Genomic DNA, 11,127 nt, shown 5'->3' on the forward strand with positions numbered 1-11,127 from the left:
ATTAAGTTATATATTCATTTGTTTATTAATTTAGATCTATTTCATGATTTAATAATTATTTTAAATAAATAAATTATTTGTGTAGTGATTTATTTATAGATATTTTTATTTATTTTTTTATTTAATTTATATTTGGATACATAAATTTATTTATTTATTAAGTTATATATTCATTCAGTTATTTATTAATTTAGATCCATTTCATGATTTAATAATTATTTTAAATGAATAAAAATAATTAAACTATAAATATAATAAACAAAAAATAAATTAATGCACATATATATCATTAAATAAATAAATAAGTAAATAAATAAATAAATTAATTTATATATATATATAAATTAATCATATATGAACGGAGCAGAAAAATTTATAAAAAACACTTACAAATAAATTACTAGACAAGTGAACAAATTAACAAATAATTGATAAATCGATAATCGATAAATAAATCAGTGAAATAACTAATTAATAAAAAAATGTAGAATATAATAATAGAAATATAAAAATCAAATAAATAATTATAAAAATAATAAATTATAATAAATAATGTATAAATAATTTAATAATTTTCTTTAATATTATAAATATTAAAGAATAAATATATATCTTATTAGAATAAATAAAATATATTTTGCAATACTTTATGTTTTTGTGTAATTTCGATTATCGAATACACGTACCTTAGCCAATCAGAAAGTTGCTATAAAAATTTTGGTGCGTGGCGTCAGTTTCCTGTGGAAAGTCATCGTGAGAGGATGTGTAATTGTAACCGGCTTCGACGATTTTACTACGCAATAAGTAATTTTATTCATATTCTGTTAATAAATTTATAAATTATTATTAGTTTCGATTATTTAATAGTTCATTTATTATTGTAATGAAGAAATCAATTAGTGTTTTGAGTTTTTTTGTGCTTTTTTCGTGGATCGTATATTTAATTGTTGAGGTTACCGGTATTTTATGCTTCGTTGAGTTCAGATTTGAATTCACTTGTTGCTTTATCCTAATATGATATTTTTATATCTTTATTTTACCGTTTTGATTTTCATTTGTTGTACAAATTGTCATTTTATTATTAGAATGATTTCGAAAGAAGAATTATTTATATTATGCATATATGATTTGTAACTGATAATTTCGATGTTTAATTTTTTTTAATGCTAATAGATTTATTTATCATTTATACGTATTGCGTTTTTAAATGCATATATAATTGTATATAATATTTTTATATATATTTTTCTTTTTTTTCGTCTAATAGTATGCTCAAAACTTTAAAATTTTTTCATAATATAGCCTTTCCAAAAAATTTGCATTTTTCTCATGCTCAACATATTTCGACATATTTAGATATGTTTCGACATGTTTAGATGTTTTAATTTGTCGTTTAACAAGAATCTCCTCTCTAATTTGTGATTCGGTAATCGAAATTATAATGCGGCGTCATTGTACTATCGGTATTTGTAATAATCGAAAGTTCCATTCTTTCTTGACATATGTGATTTTTTTGTTGCGTAATATGTATATATTTTCTTCCATCTTGTATTATTTAACATTTGTGCATTACTATTCAATCAATATATTGGTTTATTTCTATAATTAATAATCTTTCTATAATTAATAAGCTAAATTATTTATTTTTCGTTATTTTTATACATATTTGATGGTTATATTCTAGCCATGTACAACTTATATGATTTTTTAAAATGAAATTTATGTTTGATTATTGTTTTATTCTAATGATGATCGATTTATTTTACACATTTTATGTGTTCATTTGAAAATTCTCATTTTCTCTTGTAGAAACATTATTATCTGATTACTGGTTCAGATTTAAAAATGAGAAAAGTTTCAATATGGACGCCATCATATCTTTTCAACGAGAAGTTTTGCTTGTCCACTGTATGTATTCATTTTGTTTTATATTTGATTATTTTTATGTGATATTTTCACAATAAACTTTTATAATGAATATTCATCAATATTAATATTTCTGTGTAAATAATAATCTTAAAAATATATGTATATTTCATTTTTTTATATATAAAATTTTGTATTAATATATTTTAATAGATAAAATTTTATTCGACTTAAATGCTGAAATGGATGCACATAGAAATTCAATACAGTAGTTACAATTTTTTGCAAATACGTGGGAAACTAAAAAAGTTCGATATTTTAGAAAGTGATAAAAGTTCAAAATATGAATGGACTGAAATGACAATAGAATAATATTCGTGCCGAAATTGTGAAATCTGTTGCATCAATTTGTAGAATACATAGACAGGCAGAAAAGGAAATGGCAAATAAATAAGGTAAGAATTGATTGTTACTCCCATCTCTTGAATGCCAAAAGATTTTATAATAAAGCAGGATAAAGTAGGATAAGAATTATGAATCAGCACCATCTCTGGAGTATTTTTGAAAAAATCTATTTGATACTCAAGAGATGACGCTAATAATCAATTCTTATCTTATTTCTATCCTTTTCATAAAATTTGCTGTTTTTGTCTATAGTTTTTGATGAAATAATATAAAATCATATATTTAAATTTTTTCTAATTCAATAAGAATAATTTCTAAAAAAAATGAAAATAATTAAAGAATTTACAATTAAGATGATTTCTCTTAATTATATAATTTCTAGTAATATATATTAATTAATTAAAGTTATAAATAATCAATCTAATTAAATAAGCGAAAAATATAAATGCTTAATATTTTAATGAATTAAATTATTTTGTTAATTTCTATTTTGAATTTTTTTCATCATTTTGACCTTATAACAGAATGAGTGAACCAACCATTCATAACACTTTGCCCCAAAACGACATTTCGACGATAGCATAGGTAGGATAAATTTGGAACAACCATCCCGGATAAAACACGTCTGTGTTTTATGTTACTTCTGTAGTTAGTTTCGCTTCTCCAACGTTGCGATAGAGAACTTGATATATCGCGGCGTTTAACACGTGCAATTAATTAAAAAAGAAAAAAATTGTTGTTGAAATGTCAATGAAAATATCAACGAAGTGTTATTATTATTGTTACGTTAAACAGGTATTAAAAATAAAGAATTGGAAATAGTAAAAAAATGAGAAATATGTGATCAATTTACTTTCTAAAAATTAAAAATATTAAGATATTAAGATTATTTATATTATTTTATTTCTCTTTTTGTATTTCTATGATAAACACTGAAATGAAATTTTCTAAAATCAATATTTTCAATATAAAATTAAAATAAATAATATAATGGCATTTTCTGAAATTAATGGCTTTTGACATAAGATAAAACATAATTTTGCATTTTCTTATATTATTTTAATTTACTTTAATTTTTCTTATTTAGTTTAATTTTGTTTCTAAAATTTATTAATTTTTAATATCTAAAGCAGACATAAAGATATTTTTAATTATTAGATTTTAATTTTTATTTTATATGTTCAAATTAACGTTTTATTAGTTTACATAAATATAACAAATAAATTGGAAATATTAATCAACTATTTATTTGCTATCAATCTAATAAAACTAACTAAGGAAAGCAAATATATTAATAATAAAAAAAATAAATAAATTTTTATATTTTATTTTAAATTGATATTAATAATTATTTTTTTTGTGCCATTTATTTTTTTATTATATTATTAATATTAATAAATATGTTTTTAATTAATTATATTTTCAAAAAGAGATCATTGTAAAACGATTAAAAATTTTTTTAAATTTATGTAAGATAATAAGATTTTCCATTTAAAATTGAAGATAGCGAAATAGCATTAATATAGTATTAATATTTATTTCACCATTACTATAATTTTCTAATTTACAAATATAAACATATCAATTGCTGCAGAATCATAATGTGGCATCGTTTATTTTCATTATCATAAAACAGATCGTAACTTCTTTCTTTCAGCTGAAATATAAAACGATAATTAATAAAATGAACGAAGATTGTGATTGATTGGAATTCAATCGTGAAAGAGAAAAATTTGAAAGAGGACAATGAAGAGTCGTCGTGGTGAGGGTGTTTGAGGGAAAAAATTTTCGAAGCGGAAAGCACGATGCCACCACGCTCGCGACCGGAAACATTCGAACTGATGGTCGAAGCCGAGAAGCCATCCAAGTGTATCAGATTTCTACGTTTTCTACGTTTCCTGTGGAAGTTCTTCAGATGCGTTTTTTCCCACGTATCGTTGATCTCATTGGTTGTACTATATTGCTTGATCGGCGCATACGCTTTTGAAGCTCTTGAAGCCGCTCACGAAAAAGAGGTAGAAATTGTGAATTTTTTTCATTTCATTGTTATTTTTTATTATTATTAATTTTTTTTCTTTAAACACAAGTTTATAATGTTAATTTTTGAATTTTGATGTTTATTTCTTATTAAAATTTTTGGGAAGAAGTAGCGTTAATATGATATTTGATATTTTTTGATATTTTTTAAATTCAAAAATTCTAGATGTATCATTAAAAATATTATTGATTAAAAAGTCTTTTTAATATTTTTTTTTTATGTTCTTTTACTTATATTTAATTCTTTTACTATATATTTAATTCTTTTTTTATCTATTCTTTTTCCCTAAATCTTTTAATTTTAATAAAAATTATGAATATAATATTAATAAAAATCAACACATAAAATTGTTTAAATATCTTATGCAATTATCAAAGCTTTCTTTTATTATTGATTAGAAATAAGAAATAAAAAAATAAAAATAAATGTATAATTTGCTTTATTAAATAATGATATATCATCTTTTCTTTTTCCATTTATTCTTCACAATTCTCTTTTCATCTCACTTTTTTCCTTATCCAGATCAAGAAAAGCATTAAACATGTCAGAGAGAACGTTGCAGAACAACTATGGAAGATTACGAAAGAAGTGGAAGTTCTGATTCGTGAAAATTGGACGGACAGAGCACTGCGCGAATTAAAGGTACCGAACCATCAAATTCACATCCGATGATCAGAAATCGAACTCGAATTTTCTCCAATTCCACGATCATTTTCTTTTTTCAGAGCTTCGAGAATAACCTCGTGTGGATGATGGAGAAAGAAGGTTGGGATGGGAGTGAAGGTGAAGATGACATCCAATGGACATTTGCTGGTGCTTTATTTTATTCCATAGTGGTCATCACCACCATTGGTAAGTTTTGAAAATTAATAATAAAATTAATAATAAAATAATCTTGGATAGCTAGTAATACTTTGAAATTATAAATAATCTTGATTGATAAAAGAAAACAAAAATATTGGAAAATATATAAGAAATTTGTTTTAATAATAATGATATATCAATCATACATTAATAAATACATATTCTTAAGATCTTCATTATAAAATTTATTACGTAGTAATATTTATAATTACAATTGATAATTTAAGTTAATGAAAAGAAAATTTTTTTATGATTTAAAAATATATTTACGTTCTTTGGTATTTTATTAAAAATATTGAATGTTTGGATCGTGCTTTTCTTAGAAATTGAATAATTTTTAGATAGAATCATGATAAACAATTCAATACTAAGTTTTGTGGCTAAAAATAAGAGAAATTTCGTTGGCATCCTAAATTCTAAAATTCCAATAAGTCCATAATATAATATTACTATTATTTTGATTTAATATCTATAATGAATAATTAATCAATTGATCAAATCAATTGATGTATGTATTTGGAAAAATAGTATATATACAAATAAAATATAATAATAAAATAAGAAGTAAATAAAATTTATTCAGTCATTTCAATTCATATTGGAAAGAATCGTATTTATGAATTTGTTATTATATTAAAGATTTTTATTCGTTTAATCTTTTATTTTATTTTATTATTTTATTCTTTTATTTTTCTATTCTATTTTATTATGTTATTCTATTTTTTACTCTATTTACCTATAATGGTAAATTACTTATAAACCTTTATTTACTTTGTCTTTTTGCAAAATATTTTCATAACCTTCTTTGATTTTTAATCACAGAATGCATTATCAATATTTATATAAAAATGTTCTTAAAACTTATTAATTTGAATATTATAAATATATATTATAAATATATTTGATATAATACACATATCATATATTTATAATATAATCCTGAACAGAGATTTTTTTTATTTAAGTGTTTTTCTTTTACATTGACAACGTCTTACTCGCCGAATTTTTTCCTCAAACTCATAAAATTTTTAATCTAATCCTTTATTCAGATTGATCGCAATAAGAATTTGTAAGACGACATATATGTGAAAACCTATTAAAAGATTGATCAGAAGAAAAAGAGAAAATAGTATTCATGTATGTAAATGGAGCTTAAACTTTTTCATCCTCACTCTCGTTCTGGGTCTGATTTTTCTTTAAGGATCGACTATAAAACTGGAAATCGTTGTAGTCGTAATTCTGCTCATAAGGATTGCCTTGGGGTCGTGGATAGAGATTCAGATTCCCTCCAGGGAAATGGTAATTTCCAGGATATCTGTTAGCACCGGTGAAACTCCCTGGCGGTCTTCGATTACCATAATAGTTTGGCGATTGTACAAAGGTTGCTGGACCGTATTTGTTAGGAGCGCTCTGAAAATTTTGTCAAACAATGACAAATGAAGTATAAAAACGTAATTTCATTTTTAAAAGTTTATAATAATTGTAAGATATTTGTTGTTTTCATAAAAAATTTATTATTTTTATATTGAAGATTATTGAAAATAATTAATGGCAGATTTTTTTTAATTTCTTTTGATTTCTTTTGATTTCTTTTAATTCCATACGTAATAATATATATACATATGTATTATTATTTCTTTTTTTAAAATTCAATTATTCAAATTATTTTATTTTTATTTTTTTTTTAATTTCTATTTTTTTTTGGATTTAAAATTTAAATAAAATTCCCTTGATGGTTTTAAGACTTAAATTTTGTTTAATTTTCATTTAGAAATTTAAAAAATAATCAAGTTTAAAATTTTTTTTGCAGAATGCGTCTTACGATAAATAAAATTAATAATCTTTGATGAAAATTATGATAAATTATTAACAATTATTAATATACCGGATAAGGATAATATCCTTGACCATATTGTCCGGAAACCAAGGTAGGATACTTCTTGCTATTAAAACAGCAATATTTCTTATCTTTTGCACAGGTACCCTATAGAAATCGTAAAAATTATTTATATTAATTAATTATTTATATAAATAAAAAGAATAGCAACTATTTTGTTACGTACAAATTTCAATCCTACGGAGGGACAGTTGAAGCTATATCTGCATCTGCAAGTGTCATATTCTCGATATCGAGGATCGTCCTTGACCCAAGATGGTACGAAACCAGTTTCCAATGCGCCATCGTCGATATTTCCGGTGTAGGAAGGTCTGAATAGATTATTTTATTCAATAGTTATTTTTTTTAACTTCTAACTGTCTTGTGACTTAGTAGAATTTAGTTTTGATCTTCTAAATTTAATCCAAGATAAAAAAAGTTTTCAAAAATAAATTCTATATTTTAATCTAATTATACAAATAATTGTATCATAGATTTTTTCGATTATATCAAAAATATAAATTTAATTTATATTTAATATATATACATATAAAAATATGCTAAAATATCGATCATCAATTATAAAAAATTAAATTCAATTGAATGTTCTTCAATATCCAATACTTATAAGAGAATAATTTTAATTCAAACGTGATCCAAGTCCAACCTAAATCCAATCCAAACCTTAGACCATGGAACTTCGATGTTTTGGCCTCTTTTCATAAAATGCAACGGTGTATCAGGTCATTGGGTCGTACAAAGCCAATCAACATTGAGGATACGAGTAACGAAAACTTATTGGGTTGGAAAACAGCGCGAAGATACGAAATACCTTTTTATAATGCCAGTCGGGCCACCAGGACCGACAAGAACTTCTTTGTTGCCAGGATACGATGCCGGTACAATAGGTCTACTGTTAGGACCGTAAGGTCCCACGTTTTGTGGTTTAAATCCTATTAATGGTCTCTCGTTACCGAAATGTTCGATATTCTCATTCACCTGGTATCTATAATTGAACAAATAGTTTATATTTCAATTTTACTTTTTTTTTCCCAATTTTTTTTGCAATCGATCTTAAAGTATCTTAAGATTATTTAAAACATCGTTAAATGGAAAGCATAGGATAGTGTTTGTATAATAATTCTCTTTCAATCATTTTTATTTTTTATTTTTTTTTCATATTCAAATCTTCAAACTATATACATACCAAACACATATATTCATACATACATCAAATATTATCTCCAAATTTCTCTATATTTTAACTATAAAATTAATATATTGTAAAATTTTATCTGAATTGTTATTATAATCTTTTAGTCTGAGAATAGCTACAGCAAGAGTTTATAAGCTGCGAAAAGACAAAAGAATGACAAAATATGACAGTACAAGGAAAGGAACAGAGATTAGATACCTATTTCCATTGGACATCTGAAAATTCTATCGAATAATAAACTCTTTGGCGAGTTTTCTTTTTTTATTATTTATCTTAGAGTAAAAATTTCAAAAATTGTTCTTAAGTGAATGCACAATTTAAAAGTATTCTCAAGGACAATTGTTAGAAAATATTGTCAAGTATACACTTATATATCTTCAGAAAAAACTATGAAGATTGAACAAACCTCGTCTTCCCGAGCCTGCTCTCTCCATTTTTCCACGCCCATCCATCGTCTTCGACAGCTATTACGACCATTGTGATGCAACAAAAGAGGAACAGAATGGCCATCGTTTTACGGGAAACGCGATTTCGTAAAAAAGACAAGATAGTCAGCTTCACCGGCGAATATTGTCGACAGTCGACTAAAACGAGAGTGAAAGTGAATCTCGTCTTTATATATGCACCGTTGGAAGGTGAACGCACCGCGTGGCTCACTTCGAGGTTCCTTCGATAGCAATCTCGGATCAACAGTTTTCGTCCAAGGGTGATTCATCCCTTGTGCGGCTCGTTTTAATCACAGGTGTTTTCGTTTAGGATCGTGATTAGGATCGTACAGGGAGTTGGAGATCCATTCAAGGTAATGTGAAAATTGGATAAATTTATAGCGAGACGATTCATTTCGAATTTTGAATACTGTAAAAAAAATTGAAATTTGGAAAAAATTGTGGAAAATTGAGGAAAATATGAAGATTAAAAAATTTGAAATTTGAATATTGTAGAAATATTTTATATGTTTCAAAAAATGGAATAGTTGGAGAAGTTGAAAATTGAATCTTGAAGAATATTTATTTAAAATTATATAATATAGCAAATATTAAATTTTGGAAAGAAGAAAGAAATTGGAAAAATTCAAAAATTAAAATTAAATGATAAATGAAATTCGAAAGAAAAATAATAATTATAATTCAAATTCTATAATAATTTGATTGATATTTTAAAATTTGAATATATTTATTCTTTGTGAATTTGAATATTGAAATGATTATTTATTCATGTTATTTTATGAATATCAATTTATTTAATTTTCAATTATTTTTACAGTTACAAATATCAATTATATCCATTAAAATCGATTCAAAACAATAATAATAATTAATTTAGAAATATATTTCTATACACAATTAATATACAATATACATATATATTGTATTATGATTTATAAAGAAATCATTTCCATTTATATTCGCAGAAAAGATAACATTGATTTCAATTATCATTCTTAAAATTCAGACTTAAATCCTCACGAGGTGCATGAATGTAATGGATTGGATAATATGAACCAGACACGTGGATACATTACATGGAAAGCAATGTTCTCGTACCTGTCCTTCGATCTGGGAAAATCCGTCGGGTCGAGTAGGGGAAAGTAGTTACGTTACAGGTGATTACGACCTCTTTCTTCGGACAAGATCTAACGAAATGGCGTAATACACGATTCCTTCATGCGACTATATCAATTGTTCCTCGAAGGACGTTTATATTGTCTTTTATTCGAATTAAACGATCATGGTAATTTTATTTATTATTAATAAAAATAATATCTCGTCATAGTATCTCGTGAATGGTTAATGGCTTTTGCATGTGATCAAAAGATATGAAATGTTGATTCAAAGTAATTTTGATAAACAAAGTATATTATTAAATATATGCTATGCTATTATGATTGAATCGTAAATTGTAATAAGTATAGTAATTTTCATTCAAAAAATAATTATGATGATAATGTGAAAAAATTAATATAGTAGTTTCTTTGATTTTAATAATTATTAAATTAAAAAATTAAAATTTACAATTATATAATTATATAATATAATTTACAAATTAAAATTTAAAATTACAAATCATATGAATCGTTTAGTATTTTGATAACAGAATTTATTATGTCATCTCATATTTTTAAAAATAACAGAAAGTATTCAAAATATTTAGAATTATTATTTTACTTTGTATATTTTAATAAGAGTATAAGATATTTCCAGAAATTGAACTATTTCAAAATTCATTTTCTTAACAAAATATTATTAGTTCTCCATCATTAAGTTATTACAAGTTCAAGCAACATTTTTCCAAGACACAAACCATTTTAAAGGATCTTATCTCATTTAACATCGTTATTATGGAATCAAAGAAGTTAAAAGTTAAATCTTTATAGAGGAAAGAAAAATGGCCGACCACTTACAGCATCATCCTCGTGGTTTACTGTAACCTTGTTTTGAGGAAAGGCACGATTGAACGAAAATCCAATGATCAAGGTCATTTTCACCGAGGATGTCGCGCCGGCTACCGAGGAAATTCACTTTTCCTCCGGGACAGGAAACCGGCAACGCCTCGTAATTCGTTTTCCTTGATTTTTGCACCGCGTTTGCCATCCAACGATCTCGTCGATTAACCGTTTCACGGTTCCACGGCAAAAAAGGACCATTAAATTTGTTAGACTCGTTGGGAAAATTCTTTGTAACAGCGTTATGAAAAATAAAACGAGATAACAGGAAAAAATTACACTTCCAAAGAGAAGTAATTTTTACATTGTTTTTTTTTGAATTTATTTTTTATTTTGGGAATCATTAATTCATTCAGAAGAATATTTTATGTATATATATATATATATATATATATAATTTTTTATAAAAAAAAAAAAAA

General features: G+C 24.4%; 1 protein-coding gene and 1 long non-coding RNA gene across 7 annotated transcripts in view; both read left to right on the forward strand.

Moving 5' to 3' along the window:
- The first annotated feature begins 685 nt into the window (after positions 1–685).
- Positions 686–11,127, forward strand: part of LOC102676026 — a 16,914-nt gene continuing 6,472 nt past the window's right edge. For 3 of the 5 annotated variants that reach the window (XR_004149683.1, XM_031508308.1, XM_006607375.2), the window contains exons 1-6: positions 686–804; positions 1,810–1,908; positions 2,189–2,321; positions 3,929–4,286; positions 4,832–4,951; positions 5,035–5,161. Coding sequence is in view for 4 of the 5 variants with exons in the window: in XM_031508308.1 (XP_031364168.1) it covers positions 4,077–4,286; positions 4,832–4,951; positions 5,035–5,161 (457 nt within the window). In the remaining variant the exon portion in view is untranslated. Of the gene's footprint in view, positions 805–1,809; positions 1,909–2,188; positions 2,322–2,801; positions 3,067–3,928; positions 4,287–4,831; positions 4,952–5,034; positions 5,162–11,127 lie in introns of those variants that run through there. The other 2 variants (XM_031508312.1, XM_031508318.1) reach the window with 2 other exon arrangements.
- On the forward strand, positions 6,221–8,855 carry LOC102675935. Of its 2 annotated transcripts, XR_420543.2 has the most exons (4): positions 6,221–6,624; positions 6,984–7,101; positions 7,213–8,569; positions 8,647–8,855. It is a non-coding gene; the product is annotated as an uncharacterized LOC102675935 (long non-coding RNA). The 2 variants fall into 2 exon arrangements; XR_004149684.1 differs by lacking the exon at positions 8,647–8,855 and having other exon boundaries at positions 6,310–6,624; positions 7,262–7,463.

Source organism: Apis dorsata, unplaced genomic scaffold, assembly GCF_000469605.1.
Source record: "Apis dorsata unplaced genomic scaffold, Apis dorsata 1.3 scaffold_5, whole genome shotgun sequence".
Taxonomy (NCBI): domain Eukaryota; kingdom Metazoa; phylum Arthropoda; class Insecta; order Hymenoptera; family Apidae; genus Apis; species Apis dorsata.